Source organism: Diabrotica virgifera, chromosome 10 (genome assembly GCF_917563875.1).
Source record: "Diabrotica virgifera virgifera chromosome 10, PGI_DIABVI_V3a".
Classification (NCBI taxonomy): Eukaryota; Metazoa; Arthropoda; class Insecta; order Coleoptera; family Chrysomelidae; genus Diabrotica; species Diabrotica virgifera.
The window spans coordinates 35616377-35643021 of record NC_065452.1 but is presented as its reverse complement, the minus strand read 5'-3'; the positions used below and the strand labels follow the sequence as shown (position 1 = coordinate 35643021).

The window sequence follows — 26645 nt, the reverse complement described above, 5'->3', positions numbered from 1 at the left end:
ATTTATTTAATTATACCATTATTTTATTCCATATTTTTATATGTAATTTTAATTTTTTATTTTATAATTTCGTATTCAAATTTAAATAATATATACTGAATAAATACAAAGAATGAACATCATATCATGACAATCTGTTCATAAGAAACCTATTCGATCAGCCCTTAGAAGATAGAAGATTGAAACAAATCTGGCCAGAAGACCTACTAAAGTAACTGTATGGAGAGCCATTGCTAAATGGTACCCGGTACATGCATACTGCAAATACAAAATATAAACTATTTACTTATTACTTTAAACAGGGCCCCCGTAAGGGGTACTGGCACCTGTGTGCAAAAAGAATTTTGGCGCCCCTTAAGGCATTTTGGATCATGTTTTTTATTTATTTTTTGAAGGTAGGTAGGTGCTTGAAATAAACCAGAAAACTGAACTTTAGAATGTGAGTTCACCCCTTCTCAGTGGTGAAAAAACATATGCTCGTTCAAAAAAGTCCGGAATTGGATAAAATGACTAATTTTAAATAACTTTTCTTCTATAAAGATTTTTCTCTGTCAATATTTTTCAATAGTTTTCGTTAGTTTCGTTTTCAATCGTTATTTGCGAGTAAATTTATGTTCATTTTTCAACAAAGAAAAAAACAAGTTTTTAGACGGATTTTTGCAAATATGTAACTTCAAAAAGTATGTATTTTATCAAAAAAAATATAGAATATAAAAAAGTGAAAAAAAAGAAAATGGTGTAAGTACCTATATATGAAGTCTGCAGACCCAGTAAAAGCAGAGTTGTAGTTGATAAAAAGGAGGTTCTTATTCGTCAAATTACAAATCAAATATTTCAACGTAAAATAACCAAAAATCAAGCACTTATCAGGGAAAACTCATTACAACTTTTTTAAAGTGTTTAAAAGAAGGTATATGTTTTAACATCAAAAGTAAGTACCTAAGTTAAAAATAATGTTAATCCCTTTTTTTGGTAAAAAAATCATGAAAACCACCCCCTAATTAGCATCCTAAATGAAATTAATCGTTACCGCTTCACCACAACTTACTTTACTTATTTATTGTTTATATGATCTGAAGTTTCATCGGTTCAAAGTGCTTATTTTTAAAAAGGCTGTATTTAAAAGGGCGAAACGGCTGAACGAGTCACTAATCATGAGTGTATGCAAAATTTGAACAGCCATATCTTCCAATTTTTGTCTTACAGGAAAACAAAACATCCAAAATATTCAGAAAAGCAAAATCTACATTTTTTTACTGCTTGAGATTTTTGGTATCACTAATTCATTTTTTAAAGTTATTTGACAAAAGAAATTTTTTCAAGATAAAAAAAAAATTACTCTAAAACCAAATTTTTTCAAAAATGAGCACTTTAAACCGATGAACCTTACAGATCATATAAATAAAGCTTTTCTTAAACATTTTAAAGAAGCTGTAATGAGTTTTCCCCGAAAAGTGCTTATTTTTTGGTTATTTCACGTTGAAATATTTGATTTGGAATTTGACGAATAAGAACCTAGTTTTCATTAGCTACAGACTACAACTCTGCTTTCTACTGGGTTTTGCAGACTTCATATATAAATTATTTTTTTCACTTTCTTGTAAGCTATATTTTTGCTAAGAGTATTTTTTCGATAAAATAATTAGTTTTTAATTGCGAAAAACCGTCTAAAATCGTTTTTTTTTTGTTGAAAAATGAACATACTCACTCGCAAATAACTCGAAAAAAATTGACTTAGTAAAAATCTCTATATAACAAAAGTTGCTTAGAATTAGTCAGTTTATCCAATTCCGGACTTATTTTGAACGAATGTTTCCTCACCCCTGAGAATACCCCCACGTATTCTCGGGCGTATTCCCCTGAGAATACCCCTTTTACCCCCAGAGTACAAGCAGATATCGGCACAGTAGGTATCACTTCTTTTCTTGTTAGCTATGTGTATGACAAATTGTATGTCAATCCAAGCGGTTCTTTAAAATTTACAACAAAAACAGTAAGTAAATGGACTATTATTAGTAGGCTAAAATATCAAAATGAAACAAACAGAATAAAAGCATAAAAAATTAATTAAAATGCCTGACTTCTGACATGTTCTCGCAAATGGGAATCGGCAGTAACTGGATGATATACTAATCAAATTTAGTGTGTGTTTAAACTGAATTCTATTTAATTTCTCAACTTTTATATTAAAATTAATATTTGTTTTTTTGTTTCCTTTCTTTTTTGGAATTTTTGACCCCGGGTTTTGGCGCCTCTAAAGGATGGCGCCCGTGTGCATTGCACACTTTGCACATATGGTAGCGGGGGTCCTGACTTTAAATGTTAGTGTGGAGTAGATTGTAAATTTGCAATTAAATAAATAAAAAAAGAAGTACCAAAAAGTCAACTGAGAAAAAACAACAGTAATGTTAAAATATTGTAAAACAATAATTTGAAGAAAAGTAACTTCATTTTATTTTCAAAATAAATAATAGTGACGAAATGTTGGATGATGTGGAAGACAACCTGAAAACTATGAATACATATAAGACAATGGAGGAGAAGGGTCAAAGAGAGATCTGAATGGAAGGACATAGTCAGATAGGCAAATACCCGTCCAGTGTTATGAATGATGTCAAAAGAATGAGATGAAACTTTGGTAAACATAAAAAAAGAGAAATTGTAGACAATTTTGCATAAATGAGACTTTGTTTGGAATAAGCACTATAGAAAATTAGTGATTATAGAGAAAGAAGAAATAATTTGTTGGAAGAGATATTTAAAAATTAGAAATTTACCTCATTGTGAATTTTACCTCACTACTTGAACTACTGTATACTCAATTGAACTGAGAGAACTATATGTACTGAGTACAACACCACATCAACAACTGATTCATCAACAATAAATGTTTCAATAGGGACATAAAAATGACATAAACAATGAGTAAACTTCTATTGTTTACTTCGATAATCAAATCTAACATCACCTTAAAGGTATTTTATAAACAAATTTTATTTTAAACAATGATTACAAACTTCTTTTGAAAAATTTTTATTGGGAAGTTACACAAAATGATCCTATATGTCTTAAAAGGCTCAGTATAAGTTCAGCGGAAGAATTACTCTAATTACTACTAAACAAAGCAAACAGTATATTTGAAGAATATGGGCTAAAAATGAATATAAAAAAGATACAATTTGATAAGATCAAATACATGATAATAAGTAAGAAAACAAATATACAAACAAGCATACATTTGGGAAATGTACCAATAGAAAAGGTTGATAAATAAAACAAATACCTAGGAACCTGGATTTCACATAATAATTACACAGGCCAACGATGAAAAAACTTTTTTGATAAAATTGCTTCTATCTTATGTATTTTGGTGTGCTGAATCCGAAAATAATATTAAAAATGCTGTATCACCCACCATTCTTTCACAATTTAACATTTAAAATTGCATAATTACCGTTGAAACCAAGATTACTACTAAGGAAAAAGATGCATGGATTGGATTCAAAAAAATTGTAACCAAGTTTTTAGGTAATGTGAAAGACCCTAACTACGAGCTTATAGTAGCTAATTTATTAGATAAGTTTTTTAAGATTTCAGATAAGATTTAAGATTTGGGATGTCAAATGAGCCTCAAAATCCACCTTTTGCATAACCATCTTGATCATTTCCCTGAAAATCTGGGTGCAGTCAGTGAAGAACGATGCGAACGCTTCCACCAGCAACCATACCAGGGATGTTGGAACACCAACATGATGGGTGATTACTGTTGGTCACTTCATCGGGAACAACAGAGTGCCTCGCATAGGAGAAAAAGTCACTTGAGAAGTTTTACAGAAAAAAAAAAGAGAAAGAAAATACAAAAGCATTGACTCCTGAAATGCTTGTACAGACCTATACTATGAGAAGATAAAAATTAGATAAAAGGTATTATTCTAATAATGTATCATTTTAATGTATTCCGGTATTTTGTGTTTTTCAAATTATTATATTGTAGAATAAGCCAGTGCCATATTGTGGGAAAACTGTGGGTGATACGTAAAATCTAATTTCAGATTCTTTTTTAGCGCGAAAAAATACATAGGATTCACATAAATTTATAAGAAAAGTTTTTTAAATCTTTTTTTTCGTTGGCCTGTGTTATCAAACAACAGAAATAAGAGCCAGAATAGAAAGGTCAAGAAATGCGTTTGTAAAAATGAAAACAATTCTCTACAACAAAGACCTTAGATTAGAACTGAGAGTAAGAGCTTTGAGATGCTACATGTTTTTAATACTGAACAAAGCTGGACATTGAAGCAAGAACACATGAATAAGCTAGTCATTTGAAATGTGGTGTTACAGAAAGATTCTTAGAATAGCATGGACACAGAAGAAAACGAACATGGAAGCAACGAATATACAGCTCCTAGAAGAAGCTTTTATATGAAACAGATGGTCATGTTTATAAGCAGGCTTGTTGACGAGGGATGTTGCGACCGCAGTGCGGGCGGTGGTAGTCCGTAGTCGCTGTCAGGTCTATGCACCTCCATGGCACCTACTCAGTTGGAATGCAAAATCCTATGCTAAAACGTTACAGGGCCGTACCTTTCTATCAGAAGTAATGCAAGAGATGAACAGAGAAACACAAAGAACAAATAAAATAAAAACAATAAAAATATGAAAGTTACAATATCCGGGACTCGTAATGAGGGGATAGCGATATGAAATGCTAAGACTGATAATACAGGGAAAGATAAGAGGAGGAAGGAGTATACAGGGTGATTGATTAGTAGGGTATATATATATATATATATATATATATATATATATATATATATATATATATATATATATATATATATATAGCTCAATAGCTCCGCTATACTAATAAATAGCAATAAGAGTTAATAACAAAAATTTTAGCCACCTTTGAGCTTCACATTACAAAATTGGTTAGAATGTTACAGGGTGTTCGATAACACAGTGGCAGACCAAACTTACGTTTCTTTAAATGGAACACCCTATATTTTATTTTAAATTCGAAATCCTGTTAACTTCTCCATCACAAAAATATAAAGGTTTGTTATGTTATACAGGGTATTTACAAAGTTATAACCAATTTTATATGAAAATCGTAACAAGTTCAACTCCCTGTATAAATAAAAATAAGCAAAACAACGATGGTTTATTAATGCCATATTTTTTAACGTATTGTCAAAATTTTCAAGAATGGTCGATATTGCTCATTTTCTTTAGATCAAATACAGGGTGAGTCAAAACGCAAGTACATTATTTTCTCAGTAATTTTAAATGGAACGCCCTGTATTTTATATCACTATCGAAAAGTACCCTTACCGTACTTTAATTTTTGTATAATATTCCCTATGTCTAAATTTGTGAGTTTTCGAGATATTTTCATTTTTCAATGGACCAGTAGCGTGGCCACCCAAATCACCAGAATTTAATAAACTGGACTGATTTTTTTGGGGTTACGTTAATAATGAAGTTTATAAAATACCTCCAAGGGATGAGATGAAAAATAGAATACAAAGTGTATTTCGATGTGTTAATTTATAAATGCTCCGTAAAGTAAGTAGCTCATTCAATGATCGTTTTTAGGCGTACATAAATGTGTTAGGAGATAATTTTGAACACCTTATGTAATTAAATATTAAAAATATTTTATTAAAAGTAGCTTCTAATTTTTTCAAACATGTTTTTTTGCAAAATGTATTCCTGATAAATTATGTTTCGTTCTTTATTTGTTACATTGTTACATTTACATACAAAAGTAGTGTTTAATTGTCTTCACAAAATATTGTATTTTGTGTTTGTGTGTTTTTTGTAAAATTTATTACTAATTTTCTTTGTTTATTTGTTGCATTTACATAAAAAGATAGTTTTTAATTGTTTCAAAAATGTTGCATGTAGTGGTTGTTTTTGTTTGTAAAATGTATTACTAATAAATTATTTTTATTTCTTTATTTGCTACAGTGTTACATTGATTGCCGGATTGATAATCGGTAATCTTCAATTGTCAATTCAGTCATGGCTTACTTAAAATTTAGATAAATTTAAACACCTAAAATAATTTGCTCTAAAAAATGAAAATATCTCGAAAACTAATCAATTTGGGCATAGGGAATGTTATATAAAAATTAAAGTACGTTAATGTTACTTTTCAATAATGATATAAAATACAGGTTGTTCCATTTAACATTACTGAGAAAATAATGTACTTGCGTTTTGACCCACCCTGTATTTGATATAAGGAAAATTAGCAATATCAATAATTTTTAAAAATTTTGACAATAAATAAAAAAATATGGCATTAATAAACCATTGCTGTTGTGCTTATTTTTATTTATACAGGGAGTTGAACTTGTTACGATTTTCATACAAAATTGGTTATAACTTTGTAAATACCCTGTATAACATTACAAACCTTTATATTTTTGTGATGGAGAAGTTAACAGAATTTCGAATATAACATAAAATATAGGGTGTTCCATTTAAAAAACAGAAGTTAGGTCTGCCACTGTGTTATCGAACACCCTGTAACATTCTAACTAATTTTGTAATGTGAAGCTCAAAGGTGGCTAAAATTTTTGTTATTACCTTTTATTGCTATCTATTACTATAGCGGAGCTATTGAGCTTTACCCTACTAATCAATCACCCTGTATAAAGAAGCAGAGTGTCATGGTTGAACATTTAAGGGACTGGTTTAAATGCAGTTCCATAGATCTCTTTAGAGTTGCGGTAGATCGAGTGAAGATAGAGATGATATCCAACCTCCGATTGGGAAACAACATTAAAAGAAGAACAAGAATTTAGCTCATAAAACTAACTTTGATTAACCAAAATGTAAAGATATGTAATGCAATGCATAAAATCTTTTAACACATTTGTGGACACATCTTCATATTCACACAGTCATGTCCCTTTGTATCTTCATATGCAGTCGTATCCGTGAATGTGTTAATAGAATTTTCTGAGAATGTTTCCATTGTTTTCCTCATTTATTGGATCTAACATCACTTTATAAGGTATTTTGTGCATGCATGTAATTTTATACAATGTTTAAAACTTCTTTCGAAAAAAAATTAGCAGGAAGTTACACAAAATGATCCTACATGTCTTAAATGACAGTCCGTATAGGTTTAGAAGAAGAATTTAGCTTATAAAACTATAACTTTGATTAACTAAAATGTAAAAATATGTACCTAATCCATAAAATCTTTTAATAGAAATAGAATTTTCTGAGAATGAAATGTAGATCATATGTTTGGACTATAAACTTAGTAGACTGTTAGGGCAAAAAATAACATTAATGAGATGGTTTGGGTATGAAGCGGGTTCATACTATAAACAAATATATCCTAAAGAAAAGCTATATCTTAAATCATTATAAAATAGATTCAGCTGAATTAGGCCCTAGTACAAAACAAATATATGCAGATCACTTGAGATGAAGGCCTTCTTAAGCCTTTCAGCTCCGGTGATAAATGATATATGCATCCAAATATGACTACAGGTTAGGGCCAATGAACGCGTAAGCACACTTTGGGTGGAATGCATAAAACGTAGTAGCTGCTAATGCTTCAAGTACGTACTACATTTTTGAAGAATTTGCTACACTTACAAAGCATTTGCTTTCCTCCGTAGCATCTGCTACTATTTACCAGATACATAGAAGGATGTACTACGCTTCTGAAGTATTTGCTAGTTTAGTAGAATTTGCTTCAGTTTAGGTGAAGTTGCTGGATGAACGACTTCGGCGTATGCATTTTTTGTTAAAAAATTGCAGCATTTATGAATGTATTTAGGTAATTATCATGAATCGTGCAGTTTTATTCATACAGTGCGCTAGAATATTAACTGTTACCTCCCATATTAAATCATTTATTTTTAGTATATAAGCAAAACGCTCGCAGAGGTCAATTTTTAAAATCATATATCATAGTATATTATAGCATCAATGTTTCAAAATTTACGCAATCCCTCTTCAGGTGACAGTCATAACTATGATTTTTTAAACGGGAAAGTACATCATGTGACACCCCATTTAAAAGCTTCTGAAATACTGATTACTAAAATGTATAATACTTGGGCAAAATTTCGGTCAAATGCTTTTTATATGTATTAATTTTTTTCAAATCCTGAGAAAACTAATTTAGTATTTTTGAAAAATTTAAACGCAGAATGAAAGATTACATTATTACCGAGGGCCAAAAGTCCCGTAGACTTAGAATAAACAAAAAGTTTCTTTTGAATGATATATTTGAAATTAAAAATCACACTAAATTTTCTCTTCGTTTTCACCCCTGTAACTTATTTAAATAAACAATATAGAAGTTTTTAGGGACTTTCGGCCCTCGGTAATAATGTAATCTTTCATTCTGCGTGTAAAATTTTAAAAATTCTTATTAGTTTTCTCAGGATTAAAAAAATGAAAGCATTTAAAAATCAGTGGACCGAAATTTTGCATAAGTATTATAAACTTTTGTAATCAGTATTTCAAAAGCTTTTAAATGAGGTGTCACATGATGTACCTACTTTCCCATTTAAAAAAATTAAAGTTATGACGGTCACCTGAAGAGGGATCGCGTAAAGTTCGAAACATTGATGCTATAATATACTATAATTATTTTAAAAATCGACATGTCCAACCGTTTTGATTATGCCGAAGACTGTTGAGCTCGAGCACAAGAAATTTGAGCTTCGGCTGCTTCAATTTGTTTTCGTAAGCAAATCTTCTGTAGTTCAATCAGCGACTCCTCCTTCGCACTAGGATATTTGGGAGCTCTGCCTGTTAGTTTTTGGCAACCAGAATTGTAGCTAAAAAGAACGTTTTCATCATTATTTTTTTTGTGATGAAACCCAAATCTCCTCTTTTACACGGGCTTGACAAGCACCTGGTACCCTGTACAAGACTGGATTTTCTCCAATATTCCATAACTCATAATTTTATTTGCCAGTCAGTTAGTCCGATTTTTTTGTTACCAGTTTTTTTACGTCGACAATTTTTTTAACTTTTGTTTTCATGTTGTTGAATTTCTTCAAAATCTGTTTTGAACCTAGTTTTTTTCGATTATTTCATTAACGGCAGCAGTTAATTTATTCAATGCAGCTTCTTTTTCATTTTTAAGTTTTGGCATCATTCTTTTATCAAATAAAATTTGATAATTTTCAAGAAGATTAACAAAAAATAGGGCACTACGGCTGACGCTATGTTTAGTAGTAGATCCTTCAGGTCAGTAGCAGGTACTTCGGTTGTGTAGTACGGTCTTCTCAACAAAGCACCTACTTTTATGTAAAAGAAAATGCTACAAATTAGATACTATTTGCTGAAGCAATAGCATCTACTACGTTTTATGCATTCCACCCATTGTGTTTATTATATTCAAATTAAATTATTTCTGCTGACACAGGAGCTGTGGTTGGAATACAGTAAAACCTGGATATAACGGACCTCTATTTACTTAACAGACTTCAGCTTCAGATATAAGGGACAAAAATCCCTTCAAATGTAAAAAAAATTCGAATGTAAAAAGATATGAAAAATAGAATTCTGGAAGAAATATCAGCAAGGACAGAATCAAAAATTGGTTTTTTAAGAATTCGTACCTGCAGTGAGAAAATTTCAAAAGAAACTGGGAATACTGCTGAAAGAGGTGAAAAATGTTTATTGATTTTAGACAACACTCCTGCTCATCCTTTTGAAAATATTCTACGTTCAGAAGATGGCAAATTTAGCTGTATATTTTTTGTCAAAAAATACAGCATCGCTTATTTAACTCATGGATCAGGGAGTACCTTTGGCAACCAAACGAATATTATGCTGAAAGTTCTTAGATGAATTAATGGTTATATTGCATGATGAAGATAACGCAGATGATACAAGAGGACAGCATAATTTTAGAGAGTTGATTATAAATAAAAACAGCAAACTTCAAAAGTGCAAATAAAACTTATTCCTTTTTCAAATCAGGATTACCTAAAGTAAGCACGTCGATATTAAACAACAATATCACTTCACGAGTAAGACAATTGTGTTTCGTCCGTTTCATTTATATCTAACTAAGTAAAGTGCACATATTTTCAAAAAAAAGTTTTTTGATTTATTTTAAATCTGTTTTTATATAACAGACTTTCGGCTTTAACAGACACCCCCTTCCCCCAATTAGTCCATATATTGAGGTTTTACTGTATTAAAGACGAGCTGAAAGAATTAACGATGTAATACTGGTAAGGTACTAAATATTACAGAAAGAAATCAGTAACACAAAATGGTCCTACATGTATTAAAAGGCAGTCAGTACAAGTTCAGCACAAGAATTTAGCTCATAAAATATAACTTAGATTAACTAAAGTGTAAAAATATGTAATCCATAAAATCTTTTAACAGAAATAGAATTTTCTGAGAATGAAATGTAGATCATATGCTTCGACTATAAACTTTATAGATTGTTAGGTCAAAAAATAACATTATTGAGATGGTTTGGGTATGAAGCTGAATTAATACTATAAATGAATATATCGTGAAGGAAAGCCATAACTTAAAACATTGTAAAATACACTTCTCCAAGAAATTAAGACACCACTTTAAAAATTGGTCATTTTTAATGTCTCGAATTTCCTAAACCTGTTGTCCGATTTAAGTGATTTTTTAACATGGCCTTATTCTTTAACAATATCGCTGTAATAATATTGTTGCTAGACAGGTAAATTGTCATTGTATATCAGGTATACCAATCAAACTGCGATTTTTTCTCAAAGTTCGCATCACCCTGGGGAATATTCTAGCATTTATAAAATACTTAAATTAAAACCCAACTATAGTCTCATATTTTCTTAACATTCTATTTTTTGATTCATTCACTTATGTTAGATAATACAAAAGTTATTTTAATTTAAGAACTAGCCTTGTTTTTCATCAATCAGTGTGTATTTAAATAAATATGGCAAACTTTAAGGGGCAATTCTGCATGAAAAAATGACAGTTTGCTTTATAAACATCTGTCCGCAAATGCTTCGTTTCTGAGATAGGAAGTGTTGAAGTTTTTCTTACAAATTGACGATCTATTTATTGCTCTAAAACCGGTTGAGATATGCAAATGGGTGATTCCATTGTTACGGGTGTTACATCTACATACTTTCAACATCATAAAAAAGGACTAGAATATTTTTTAAAATTTGTATAACAATTAAATAAGTTGTAATATAGTAAAATGATGTCTTTTATATCAAAATAATAAATTATATTGGTTAGTTAAGGGACTTAAATAACTAGAATAAGGCGTTACGGGTGTTACAAAGATTGGACAAGGTCTCTTGCAGAGGCATGAAAGTAACAAAAACTCTGTTCATTTTGCAATGTTAAAAATTTGATATAATTTTTTATTTCATTTTAAGGGTCTGCTAAACATAATTCTATAGTTCTATTATTTTTTAGTGCACAAAAAGTAATTTAAAAAATATATACAAGACTGTTACGGGTGTTACAGAAAATGTTACGGGTGTTACACTGTGTCAAGAATTGTCAGTTTTAAGTACTTTAAAATATTTTTACCATCAGTGAAAAACTTCTTTATATTTTTAAATAAAAATACCTTATTTTTTGGTTTTTTTAAGGTAGTTTAATAGAAAAACAAGTTTTAAATAAGTAAAAAAGATTTATTTGCGTGTGAAACCAACTAGTTGATGTTTTATATCAAAACAAACTTACAAAATTAAAATTGATTAATCATCACTAAACTTTGAATACACACACTTTCCAGTAGCAAGAGTCTAAAGATTAGTGTTTGAAAGCCTTGTCTTTGAACTTTAACCATGATGCTTCTAACACTGGCTCCTTAACGTTGAATACACCTCGATTTGAAACTGGTATAACCATAGCACTGTCAATTTTTTTTTAATATCATTTCTTGTGTAGAACATCTCATCAGGAATATCAGGCCACTTTCAGTTTGAACCAGACTTTGTCATACATTGCACTTTATATAGGTAAATGTCCTCAATTTTAACCTCGTCACCTGCCCAGGAAAAAATTCACCTTCATACTCTACAACCACAAAGTCCTTTTCTTTGAAATCAGCTGGAGCATTGGTGGCAGGAAGTTCTTGAACAGTTCCAACCAGTGTGTTGTCACAGTCCTCATCCGAAGATTTTAATTCTGAATCTGAGTAAACATCACTTTACACTGTACACCAAGCGTCTTTTCACCGCAACTCTACGCACATCTTCTTCAGGTTCAAAAACACTCACTTTGCTCATCAAAGATGCAGATGTTTTTGCGATGAGCAAGGTATTGCAGTCATATGGTCGGAAATGGTGACATTTTTGAATGCCGAGAATCGGTTTTACCTTCTCCCATCTTTGGTCCAACATGGCTTCATTTTTCTCTACATCTGCCTTGCTTATAAAGAGTGATTTGATTTTGGTTTCCAAAGTCTTGTCCACATAGTTATGAAACTCTTGAGCGTCATTAATTACGACCGCTCTTGATTTGACAGCTGTCCAGACATTTCTTTTAACTGTGCCTCCCAATCCATCTACAGCTCCTTTTCCGTGGGAACTGGTAAAAAAATTCCATTCAACTTCTAAGTTGAAATCTGTTTCGAAAAAGCACAGATTAGATAGTGTGAATCTACTCTTAAACTGCCCAGCACAATTGTCAGAAAAAATGTAGATCTTGTTAATTTGTTGGCCGAGATTTACCTCTTCTACTAAGGCTTTCAGGAAAGTGTATACAGAATATTTGCTACGTGATCTGTCGTTACTTACAATCACATACGACTGTACCACCTTTTCTGATAACCAGACGCAGCAAGTGAACAATGTTACTTGAGCGTGCGACCAATGCGCACTTTGGATTTCGTCTTGGCTGACAAGAGCATAGTTCTCGGCAAAATCACATTGCATAACCACTTCATTCACTGCAATATTTTTTTTGCACTTCTGAAAATAGTCACTCTGTATCTTTTTAATAAAAGCGTGTTTTTTGAACTTGGGTAACAAATCAGTTAAGATTTTGAGAGCATTTTCACATGTCCCACTGTGATCATGTAGAACAGGACGACTGTTGTTGTCTTCTTCCCATTGTTTCCAATGAATTTTCTTTTGCAAATCAACATCATTTGGAAGCAATACATCAATGTTGTTGTCACATTTGGAACACATTCCATACATACAATTCTCGTTTTGAGGATCACAGCACAAATATTTTAGTAATTCATTGTGACATCTTGGAATAACTGGGATTCCTTTGTGAATTGATTCCAATAAGTTAATGAAATTGAAGTGAATTTTGCAGACGCAAACATCATGAGGCATGTCAGACACTAAGCATACATGTTCTGGCCCCCAAGAGAAAAAATTAGATTTGCCGATATTCACATGTGGAAACCTTTTCTTAAATTCCTCGTACGCCTCTCCCACAGTCATCACCATGAACCGTTTTTGCAACTTCTGTTTCTGTTCACCTTTTTTTCTTATTGTCCTTTGATACCAGGAGTCTGGCGACTTATGTCACTTCGACAGAAAAATTCCACGACAAGAGCTCTGTTTTCTGCAGTTACATGTGCATGTTTTACTTTTCGTGTGCTTGAAACCAAAAACTCAATGCCAATTACATCACTTACAAGTTTTTTTAGGACTGCAGTTTTCTTGTGTGGGCTATTTGGGAGGCTACGTTTAACTTTGTTCACAGCTTTTCCAAAAGTCCGAGGGGAATTGTAAGTTCCTATTGGTGATTCCGTTGGTTTACTCGTTGATTCAGCAGATGCAAGAAGTTTCTTTCTCTCCCTGTGAGCTTTGACTCTGTCATTTACTTTATTTCTGACCTGTTGCTGCAATTGGGGATTAGTTTTTAAGATTTCCTTTTTCTTCAATCTTCGTAACTTGTCTCTTTCCCTTTCTTTCTTTTTGAGAGCCTCCCACTTCTCTGGATCTTTTTTTGTTTTCTCTCTATGTATTTTTACACGATCCTTGACTGGAGCCATATTCTGAAAAAAAAAATCAACACGTGAAACTTAATTGCATAACCATCAAGAAAGCTTTAAATAATCTCTAAAATGTACAGGATTGGCATTGTGCCTCATAGGCTAACTGCATGCTTGATTGGCAGTCAGCACAGTTGTAACCAGTATTGAGATCTGACAATTAATATGGTAATCTATACCTAATGTGACTTTTTTTAATGTTTCAAAACTATGGAATGCCAAAATAGAAATAAAGAAAGGCAGATCTTGAATTTAACTTCATTACCTAGTGAGTAGAAAGGTTTAGGCTAGGAGGGTATAACATCGTGATTTGTAAAATTGATAGAATAAGGTAATGGATTAATAATTATTATCATGCAATAAACTTTTATAAGAAGAAATTTCTTTTGGGGTTACTGAAAATATTAACAAAGCCTCCTAAGATTGAATAAACACAGAAATTATCAATGGTTGATTGATGATTACTTTGTTACAGGTGTTACATTTCTACAGGTGTTACATGCATGAAATGTAACACCGGTAACTCTTAATGTGTAACACCCGTAACATGTATTTAGGAGTTAACAACTATTTTAAAGAATTAAAGAAATTACAAGATTTTACTAAATATAAACATAACCTCACTTTTACCAGAGGGTTTGGCAAACAAAAATTTTACTTGGTTCCTATTGAAACTTTAATATGTTTTGTGTTACGGGTGTTACAATATGCAATGATTTCTTAGATTATTTATAAGAACAGAAATATTATACTTACAGAAACAATAACAATGTGGAGAGTTGTTGTTAAAGCTTTGCTCTTCACTATTTCAGAACAACAATCAATATCAGCTGTTTCCAGTGTTCCATTACCAACCCTGTTAAAGTAAACAAAAAATCCCTAACTCCCTACCAACCAGCTAGTAATTTTAAAATTGCTGTAAAACATTAAAAAAAAATCAAGTAAAAAATCATTCAGTTATTGAAAGATTACACTTTTCTGTAGTGGAAAATTGATGTTAAACCATTTTATTAGAACTTTTAATTTTATAATGTGAGGGCCATTTTTGCTGTAATTACCCAAATGGAATTTGGTGGGTTTTAAGAGGCAGTTATTGTGCATTTTTTGATATACAATTAAGAATTTTATTTTCACCATTGGTGCACATAAGGGTCATATTACCCGTATGCATGCCAAAGGTGAATATTAAATTCCTAATTGCATATCAAAAAATGCACAATAACTAGGTACCTCTTAAAACCCACCAAATTTCATTTGCATATCTTAACGGTTTTAGAGCAATAAATAAATCGTCAGTTTATAAGAAAAATTTCAACACCCCCTATCTCGAAAATGAAGCATTTGTGGAAATATGTTTATAAAGCAGACTGTCATTATTTTTTCGTGCAGATTTACTCCTTCAAGTTTGCCATACTTATTTAACCCGCCGTTACACGCGTCTTCTATTCGGACGTGGTTGCACGCGTATGAGCGTCGCCCTCACCTACATAAGTTCGACTTATTTCGAGGAAGAATGAATGTCAACATGTATAAATATAAAATGGGTTGTACTCACATATTATAGAAAGTCTCTTATACCAATTTTTTTTTAATTTAACAAAACAAAAGTAAAAATAATATACATAGATCAAAAGCAAGTTTTCTTAATTTTCAATTTCAGCAAGCCACTGAAGAAATTAACGTTCTTTACGCGAATTCATTTTACTAAAAATACAAATTAAAATTAACAACTGTTCTGAAGCTATTTCTTTGTGGTATTTATGTAATTAACTATTAATATTTTGTATTTTGATAACGACGTCCGAGGTGGAATTCGAAACGTCAATAAAATCAATTTTTCAAATTAAATTATGGCTTATTTCCCAATTAGAATAGGTAAATTTAAAAATGGGTTCTTAACCAGTGGCGCACCTAGAATTTTCCTCTAGGGGGAGGGGGGTATCGAAAAGAGGGCTTGGGCACCGAAAGTTTTTTGTGTTATTTGTGAAAGACAAGTCACATTTTCCTACTTTCTTTTATATATATTTCTATATGCTCTGGGTGGGATTTTAAGCCCTAAACCCCCCGCTCGGTGTGCCACTGTTCCTAGCCTAATCCAAACAATAATATTTTAATTAAACCTACCTAAATATTAAATAACAACCTAAAAGTTTCTTTGAGATAACAGAAACGTGATTTCACCGTGATTGCACGCGCAGTGAGGAATTCCCTCACTTGAAGAGGGATGTCTCTTCTTTCAACTATCACACAGCACACTGACCGCCAGAAATATTCTATAACTTTTTCATACCCTCTCATGAACCATGCTAGAGGCATTCCTGGGTGCTTAAGGTTATCGTATTAGTTTACACAATTTCATTGGTTATAAACAAATATGGTGAGGGATTACCTCATAGCGCGTGTAATGGCGGGTTAAAAACATCCTGTATTGACGAAAAACAAGGCTAGTTGTTAAAGTACCTAACTTTTTTATTATCCACCATAAGCAAATGAATCAAAAAACACAACGTTAAGAAAACATGAGGCTATAGCTAGGGTTACCATACGTCTGGATTTCGTCCATACAGTCCGGAGTTGAAAGACATGTCCGGATTGGCGTCCGGATATGAGAAATGTCTGGATTTTCTTTACTAAAAAAATGGAAAGCACTTGGCCCAATGGTGGAAAATTCCATTCTGTGCAGAACCCAGTTCTGTAATTATTTTCTAGGTCTAAGGCAGTGATGGGCAAAGTACAGCCCGCGAAAGTATTTAATCTGACCCGCCGAGGGTTCATCAACATAATAGTATACAGTATACATAATATAGCTTTAACACAAAATGAATTTTGTATAATTCTGGCCCACCTATAGAATTTTTTGAACTTTGCGGCCCCCCATTAAAAAAGTTTGCCCACCACTGGTCTAAGGTATGTTAAAACATAGGTGTATATGTATTTTAAACTGGCAGAAGTTTTCGATGTTAGTTACATATTGTGTATAGCGAAACAGCTGTACTTTTTATTGTGTCATATGCCATATGCATTTCGCATGTATGTACAATGTAGAGGTAGCAACACAGTCAAATTCACATTTTACATTTTCTACAACCCCTGTCCGAATTTGGCCTTAATAAATTATGGTAACCCTAGCTATAGCTAGGTTTTGATTTCAGTATTTTATAAATGCTAGAATAGTCCATAGGGTGACATGAACTTTGAGAAAAAATCACAGCTTGATTGATACACCCAGTATACAATGACAATTTACCTGTCTAGCAAAAATATTCTTACAGTGATATTGTTAAAGAATAAGGCTATAACTACCTATAAAATATTAAAAAAATCACTCAAATCTGACAATAGGTTTAGGAAATTCGAGACATCAAAAATAATCCAGTTTTAAGGTGGTGCCTTAATTTCTTGGAGAAGTGTAGATGCAGATGAATTAGACCATAGTACAAAACAAAATGATGCAGATCACTTGAGATGAAGGCCCTTAGCAATGTAGTTCTAGTATGATACTGAATTTTACAGAAAGAAATTCTTCACCTCAACATTTGTGTCTACCATTACTTCCTCTTAAATTTGTTATCTTTATTGACAAAGTGACATATACACAAATCTTTATTAGTTATTTCCTTTAAGCACTAACTGAAAAGATTGACAAGAAACTACATATATACCTCTTCTTGTTTTTGCCAATTATAATATCATCAGGTGTTCATAAAAGAACAAAAAATCATGCATCAACAGTATCATTTTCAGGTATATCTAATATTAAAGTTCGTATGTGTATTTTAAACCGACAAAACTGTTCTCTTTGATGTTAGTTACTTCTATGAAAAATACAGAGAAAAGTAAAAATAGGTTATTTTCATTCCAAATCACCCAGGAACGTCCTAAACTATAAATGATCAAATAATGTTGCTTACCTTTTGGAAGACATTTTATGTTATAAGAGAATACAGTTGCAAAAAGATGAACTAAACGAGCATAGCATGTTTAACAACGAACTTAGAATAAATCGTATTGTTATTATTTTTTACAACTCCATGTTGACTTGACTTGCAACTACCATTATTATTTTCGATGCTGCCATGCTTCCGCGACCGAAAACACAACTGACAGTCCGTGACTGAAAATCGCTAGCTTCTAGGGGTAAAATTGACAGATTCCTAAAATAACTTGAGACTTGGACTATGTTTTTGTCTACTGGAGATTATGCCATTAAATAGGAAGAGCAGGTTATTTATAATTTATAAAATAAATTTGTGTATGTAAATTATAGACGTAATGGGGAAAAACCTTTACCAAATCATGTTTAAATAAAATATATTCGGATAAGACTTGAAACATTACAAAATAAGAAAAATATATAAGAAAGGCAACTAATTGTTTAATTTATTAATTTATCATAAAAAAACAACAAAAAATATGTTACAATCTAGATAGAATTTGATTGTGACAATTTTTAATTTTGAATTGTTTCGAAAACTTACATGCAATGAACAATACACAAAAAGAAATGCAAAAAATCAGCACTTAACGCATAGTAAAAGCGTAAAAGTATCTAACATTTTTTAGAATTTCCACAAATATTTAAAAAATGTGTTGCAAGTACATAGTAAAATTTGGTTACCGATAATAAAATAAGAAGTGCTAATAGAGTCTTATATAGGTGTTAGGTGTATACCTACTATTTCTACGGAATTTAAAGAAATTAAAAAATAAAATTGTAATTTTGAAAACTATAGAATTCGTACCAATCTGTAGATCTACCAATAAATAGTAGCTATGGCAACAGTGTTTGAAGGAGACGTATTTAATTTAAACTTCTGTCAAATGTCATTTGGAAAAGGCTGTCATCTGTTAGGATGTCGATGAACCTTCATAGATAGACAAAGTGTAATACGTGTTGTGTGTTATACTGGATGTCTATATTAGACAGGGCATTTAGGAAAAAAAAATAGATCGGTTTTTAAATAGAGCACCTAGAGACTTGCAACTTTTTGCATCATGTTCAGGATGACGTCAGGAAAAAGTCTACAATAGAAATATGGGTGGAAATGCATGATTGTATTTTTAAGTGCATAATATGCATCCAAAAGTGCATGATTATGTCAAAATCAGTATATTAAGGGCCAGATTTTGTTATTCAGGGGTTTTTTGGGGTCATTGAACACGAATACGCATTTAGAACTGATCCACGAAGCGCCTAGTGCCCAGAGTTACTACTAAGGCACATCATTTGGAGTTTCTAGGGTTTTTAGAATACAATTGATACTTTGGGATCGCTGAACACGAATATGTCATCAGAACCGACCCCAGGAGTACCTGCATGACCAGGTTACTGCTGAGGCACGTCTTCTTATGCAGTTTCGAGGGGTTTCGGCAATAAATTGATACAAACAGATTACGCGGGTGGTTTTTGTGTTGCTGAACATGGATATGACATCGAAAACGACCTCCAAAAACCGGAAACCCTCGAATTTTCAGAAGATGATGTGCATATCAGTCACCCTGGGCACTAGGTGCTCCGAGAGTAGGTTCTCGACATTACCAAAGAAAAGCAGGCCCACCAGAAGCAGGGATTTTAAACTATCAGTTTGATGAGCCACAGCCTCACACACTTAAGATACTAATAATTATACCGAGTATTTCCTTCTGCGTGAAACTAGAATGGGTTTTAAACAATTTGGATTTAGAACTGGTCTAGGAATTAGATAGGAACTATTTTGTATGCGTGTTCTCTTACACAAAACATGTGAGTTCCGAAAGAACATTTATGTTTGTTTCATCGACTACGAGAAGTCATTAGACAGAGTAGATGGTACACTTGTCGATTGCCTTCGGACAGCAGGACTTGTCACTTGTCCACTACGTAATAGGACTGCTAAAATACTTGTTTCGGTTTTTGGATGCCAGACAAGAGGGAGTAACACTAGCAGGGGCGTAACAGAGAGGGCCCCGCAGCATGAAGCTTGCGGGGGGGCCCAATCGCTTAAGGGCCCCATTATGTCATCTGATATTATGTAAAAATCTGTTATTGTTATATTATTTTACGTTGTCTGTTTAAATTTAAAAACGTAAAAATTTCTAACTATGTAGACGTATTTGCCAAGTGAATCCTCTCATAATATCTAGAAACTTAATCCCTTCCGGCCTACCGAAATTTTATGGCAGCGACAATAAACTATATAATGCATTGTACGTGACGATTGAAAGATATTAGAATTGCAAGGTGCCGAATTTAAGAACACTATTTTTAAATCTAAAAATGGGTTTTCTTTCTCTCTGTTATTTCGATATTTGTTTTGATTTGTTGTTTAATAAAACAAACTTTACGACAGTGCAAGTTGGTATGACTTGAATCATGAATGAAATCTAAAAATATAGAAAAATATTTGCTAGTTTTGAAGAAATAATTTCATTTATTATTTTTTCTCCTGAGAGGGAAATTAGTTCGATTTGAATATGAACACCTCAAAAATGAGTCACCTCAATATTTAATGGAGTAATTAATGTGGTCGGCTATCGTATCATTAAAGTTTGCAAGTATTGTCTCAATTAATTGCATCATTTTGTTGCTCTTTAAATTACAATTTTTTTTATCAAATCCAACCTTTCTGTTAGTAGTATTAATCTTATATTTAAGTTTTTATAATTTTTATAATTTCCTTATAAAATTTTTGTTTTTCCCTATTTTAGGGCGGCTCACGCTGCCCCCTTGCACCCTGGGTCGGAATGGGTCTGTATACCAATAAAGATGAGAAATGTAAGTTGTTATGGACAGTGATTGATAACGCTAACACAAAAAAGTTTTTGTTAAATAAGTCGTATTTAGTAATTGTTTAACGCGGGAGCAGTCGCGCTCACTTCTGTCACGTAAGCAGTCGCGCGTAGAACAAAATCTAAAAATACGAATTTAAAATAAATTTTAACTTTATAATATATTTGTTTGCTTGTTATGTTAAAAATATATATTTATAACAATTTTAAAACTAATTGGTTCCCACCAAAGAAATAAATTCCACAAAAAAAAATAAAAATGAAATTAAAAAATATTAAAAAAAAAATCCTACGCGTTACTACAATCTTCTTCGAGGCACTTAGAAATGGAAAGATATGTTGCAAAATTTTTCATTAAGTTATCACGGAAAATGATAAAAAGTTGGATTTTTTCTAACGGCGCGGCTGCTCCCGGGTTAAAAGAGGCCCCATTTCAAATTCTGCGGGGGGGCCCCGACGGAGTTTGTTACGCCACTCAACACTAGGTGGAGAAGTAATCAAGAATCTAAATATCAGATACGCTAACGCTACAGCAGTGCCGGTTTAACCTAACTTCGGGCCCTGGGCGCTGGAGGTTTAGGGGCCCCATTCATTGCTATTCGTTGACAGTTTTTAACGAGAAAAAACATGCATTAACTATAAAGGTTATGCAGAAAAAAGAACATGATATCTATTACAGCTGCAATCCGAACCGACATGAGTTCGGAACTGCGTTTCTAGTATCAAAGAAAATAAAAAAAATTATTATTGGTTTTAAAGCCATAAATGATCGGTTATGCATCCTTCGAATAAAAGGAAAATTTTTCAACATATGCCTGATCAACGTGCACGAGCCAACCGAGGAAAAAGACGAAGAAATTAAAGATTTATTCTACGAAGACCTCGAAAGAGCATATGATAACTGTGCCAAAAACGACATTAAAATAATCATTGGAGACATGAACGCCCAGATAGGAAAGGAGATATGCTACCAAGATTATATTGGTACACACAGCCTTCACGACGTTACTAATGTCAATGGCTTAAGACTTATTAGTATGACAGCTTCGAAATACTTAATTGTAGGAAGTACATGTTTTAATCACAAGAATATCCATAAAGCAACTTGGATATCACCAAATGGACACACCACAAATCAAATTGACCATGTTATAATTGACAGAAGGCACTTTACAAACCTAATGGACGTGAGAAGTTACAGAGGCGCAAATATTGACTCAGACCATTTCATGGTAGGGGCCAAGTTACGACAAAGAATTTCCAATGCCAAGAAAGAAAGGGGCACTAGACAAGTAAAATATAATTTACATATGCTAAAAAATGAAAACATAGAGAAACAGTTCCAGTCACATATAAAAGAAACCCTAGAACACACCTGGGCAGTCGACCAGTCAAGCACGGAAATGTGGAACAACTGCAAGGAGGCTCTGAAATTAGCAGCCGAAAGCTGATTAGGAATATCCCGAACCCAAGAAAGAAACGACTGGTTCGACCAAGACTGCAAAAAAAATAACAGATGAGAAGAACGAGGCATTTAGGACCATGCAACAACGGAAAACTAGGACAACAATAGATAGATACAAAAACTTAAGGAGAGAGGAAAAACGCGTACACCGAAAAAAGAAACGAGACTCGGAAAATGACATATTAGAACGGCTCGAAAGCCATATGAGTCACGGAGGAACAAGAAAGTTCTATCATCAAATAAATATTATTAGAAAAGAATTCAAACCGAGAATCAACTATTGTAATGATAAGGAAGGTAACTTACTTACCAACAAAGAGGATATCCTGTTCCAATATTTTTAATCCTGGCTAGTTTTCGATCTATATTCAATCCATATTCGATATTTATTCGAATTTATTCGATCTCTATTCGAATTTATGCTTAAAAGATGTTCGATAAATATAGTGTCTGATTGGGCCATATAAAATTGTTTGTTGGGTTGTCTATCTTGAAAGTACGAACTTTGACAAAGTCGTAACAGGTTATTGATTTGATTTGATTGAAAATAAATAATTGGTCTTATTTTGAAATGTCTGACACACTCTAGAAATCAAGAAAGTAATAGATAATAGGGTTTTATAAAAAGGAAATTTTTCTCATTTGCTACTAGAAAAATAATGAAGTTGTTGGATAAATCTGACCAATGAAGGCGTATTATTTTTATACCCATACCTATTCAGTTCAGTATTTGAATAAAAGAGGAATTGGTAGGAAGAAATATTCATGGCTCCGAAACCTTCGTCAATGGACTGGCTTATCAGCAGATGAATTTGTTATCTGCTGCGCAAAATCGAGAACATCATCCTTCAATCTTCGCTTGTCGACTGTTGGACATAGATCTCCCTCATAATTTTCAATCTCTTTCGATCATCATTCAATTCCTCATCATCATCAATGGTGCTACAGCCCTATGAAAGAGCCTCGACCTTCCTAAGTCTATTACGCCAGTCAGTCCTATCCATTGCCAACCGTTGCCAGTTTGCTGCGCCTATTTTTCTCCCATCCTCATTCACACCATCCTTCCATCTGAGTTTTAGCCTACCCCTATTTCTACTTCCCACAGGTTGTGACATAAGGATTCTTCTAGGAGGGTTGTTCTGCTGTGATTTTGCTAGATGTTCTGCCCATCGTAGTCTTCCTATTCTTATAAGAGATACTACGTCTTTACCACCAAATTTTTGTTTATATCTGTGGTATACCTCGTAGTTGTACCTCCTCCTCCAAACACCATTTTCACAGATGCCACCGAATACTCCTCTCAGGATCCTTCATTCAAATATAAGCAGAAGGTTTTCATCTGGCCTTGGAAATGGTCCATGCCTCTGATCCATATGTCAACACTGGTTGTATAAGGGTTTTGTAGATGGTTATTTTTGTTTTTTGGCTTAAGTTTCTGCTTCTCATACGTCTACTCAGTCCAAAATAGCATTTGTTTGCTAGGATTATCCTTCGCTTGATTTCTTCCGTCATGACGTTCTCCTTGGTGACCAGGGAGCCTCAGTATGTGAATTTGTCCACCATTTCAAAGGTAGAGTTATCAACCGTGAATTGGTGATCGATGTTTCTGGCTTTATTGTTGGGTGTTGATGCCATCATCTTAATTTTCTCCTCGTTTACTTGCAGGCCCATATTTTTTGAGGCATTTGAGAAGGTGGTATACATTTCTTCTAGCTTGCGTGTTGTGCGGGCAACTAGGTCCACGTCATCGGCATATGCCAAAATTTGGGATGATTTATTAAAAGTTGTCTATTCGGGCATCTCTGACCGTCTTTTCCAGAGCTATGTTGAAGACGAGACACGCCAGCGCATCTCCCTGTCGCAATCCAACATGCGTTTCAAACGCCTAGGATTGTTCGCCCTGTATTTCGACTTTGCAAACAACTTTACGCATTGTAGCCTTAACCAATATATGACCAGGTTAACCAAGCGAACCTATGAAAATAGATTACTGGAAGAACTTGAGACATTAAAACAGGAAAATCAAACAAGAAAATTCTATAAAACTGTGAGTAATGCAAGAAAGGAATTCAAACACAGGCTAAGACTATGTAAGGATAAGGAGGGGCACATACTCAATACAAAAGAAGAAGTATTGAAAAGGTGGCTGGAGCACTATAAAGAACTACTTACTATCGAAGTAGAAGATCCAAATCAACCACCCCCAGGAGCAAGCAACAATACACCATTAGAACCTGCATCAATTCAAGAAGTACGGGATGAAATAAAACACCTAAAAAATAATAAATCTCCAGGAAGTGATGGTATACCCTCGGAACTTATTAAATATGGAGGTGCTACTCTGGCTAATGAAATATATAAAATAATACTGAGAGCCTGAAATGAGGAACAAATCCCGGAAGAGTGGTGTATTGGAATCGTTTGCCCGTTACACGAAAAGGGTGATCAATTGGAATGTAGAAACTATAGGGGAATAACCCTCCTTAATACAGCCTACAAAATATTTTCGAGTATATTATATAGTCGCCTAATAAGTACACATTCAGAGGAGCTTATTGGAGAATATCAAAGTGGTTTTAGGCCTGGTCGATCAACAACAGACCAGATCTTTGTGCTAAGGCAAATACTGGAAAAACCAATGAATTCAATATCGACACATACCATCTTCTCGTAGATTTTAAATCGGCCTATGATAGTGTTCTAAGAAATAAATTGTATCCTATGACAACGTTTTAGATCAGCGGTTTCCAACCTTTTTTCACTGCCGTACCCCTTGAGATAAATTTATTTCAAATTGTACCCCCAAGAAAAAAAAAGTTGCAAGAACATTAATCATGGAGAGTAAATATTTACGCAAGAGTTTTTTTTATCTTTTATTTGACAATAAAGTTATTGTTCCAAAATTAGGCCTATATATGTTTCTAGTAAACTTCTAGTAAATTCTAAATACCAACTGTAAATAATAAAAAATAATAAAAACATACTAGAATTAGCAAATAAGTTTATTGAAAAAAAAAAAAAGAAATCAAAATTATTCTTAAAACAAGTCAAAACTGTTTTAGTGTGACCGTTGGGCCTGTTTTGTTGCACATAATATTTTGAAATCAATATCAAAGGTTGATAAATACACTCTTAAATCAGGACTTGCATTTAGCTTATTCCTATACTTATTCTTAATGAAAGCATAGGAAGAGAACGATCTCTCAACTAGTTTGTAACTGTGTTTGTAACAGGAAGTAAAACCAGAAGGGCTTTTGTGGTTAAGGGTCCATATTCGTAATATTCCTAATAAGGGTCCATAATCCCTAATGCTCACCCAGAATTGTCCAAGGGGTTTCTTCTTGAACTCGGACTTCAAGGAGGAGTCACTTGAAAGTTCTAGGAGCTTTTCCATCTCATGAACGGTCAATGTAGCAGTCTTGACGTTTTCTTCATTGAAAGGATCTGCAATCCAGTTCTCTCCGTCACCTCGTTTAGGAAAATACTTTCTAAAAGAGTCCTTCAGGTTTGTCAAATGTGTCACTATTTGATGTTTCACTTTGTCAGATATGGGCAGATTATTGTCACTCAAGAAATCATGAAGCGTGCTAAAAACTTCAGCTTAATTGTTTTGAATACAGGTTTTCCAAAAATCAATTTTCTTCAGCATGGATTCAATTTTGTCAGCAACTTTGAATACTGTAATTGAGCTGTTCTGTAACTCTAAGTTGAGTTTATTGATCTGAGAAAAAATGTCAGCTAAATAAGCAAGCTTTTGAAGCCAGTCACTATCATGAAACTTGGAGGCCAAATAAAAAGGATGCTCTTCAAAAAATACTTGCAGTTCATGTCTGAGCTCAAAAAGTCTTGTAAGAACCTTCCCGCGAGATAGCCACCTTACTTCTGTGTGCAAAAGCAACGTGGAGTGAATGCCACCCATACCTTCACAAAGCACTTTGAACAGTCTGGTGTTTGTTGCATTGGCTTTAACAAAGTTGACTAATTTAACTGCTTCATTGAGAACATCATTCAAAGAAGACGGCAACTTTTTGGCTGCAAGACTCTGTCTGTGGATGCAACAATGGCTCCATGCTGCGTGGGGGGCCACTTCTTTTACGCGCCCCCGAAGACCGATATATATGCCAGACATTGATTTTCCTCCGTCAGTACATATACCACACAATTTACCCCAGTCTATTTCTTTTCCACAGAAGTAGCTATAAATCACATTGAACACATCTTCCCCTGTAGTACGCTCAGTTAATGCATGGCACAGCAACAGATTTTCTTCAAACTCCTTGTTGGGATTTACATACCTTGCAGTAACAAGTAAGATTGCTAGGGCAGCAATGTCCGTACTTTCATCAACTTGGATGGAAAAAAAATCACTGTCTTTTAATTGCTGAACCACTTTTTCATCAATGTACTTAGAAATGTATTGAATTCGCC

The 26645-nt window shown here is 33.1% G+C and overlaps 1 protein-coding gene across 1 annotated transcript in view; it reads right to left on the bottom strand.

The window, feature by feature from the left end:
- Positions 1-18065, bottom strand: part of LOC114332539 (serine/threonine-protein kinase 3-like) — a 110740-nt gene extending 92675 nt beyond the window's left edge. The window contains exon 1 of the mRNA XM_028282352.2: positions 17896-18065. Within this exon, the coding sequence (XP_028138153.1) occupies positions 17896-17909 (14 nt within the window). The 5' untranslated portion in view covers positions 17910-18065. The remainder of the gene's footprint in view (positions 1-17895) is intronic.
- Between the last annotated feature and the right edge of the window lie 8580 nt (positions 18066-26645).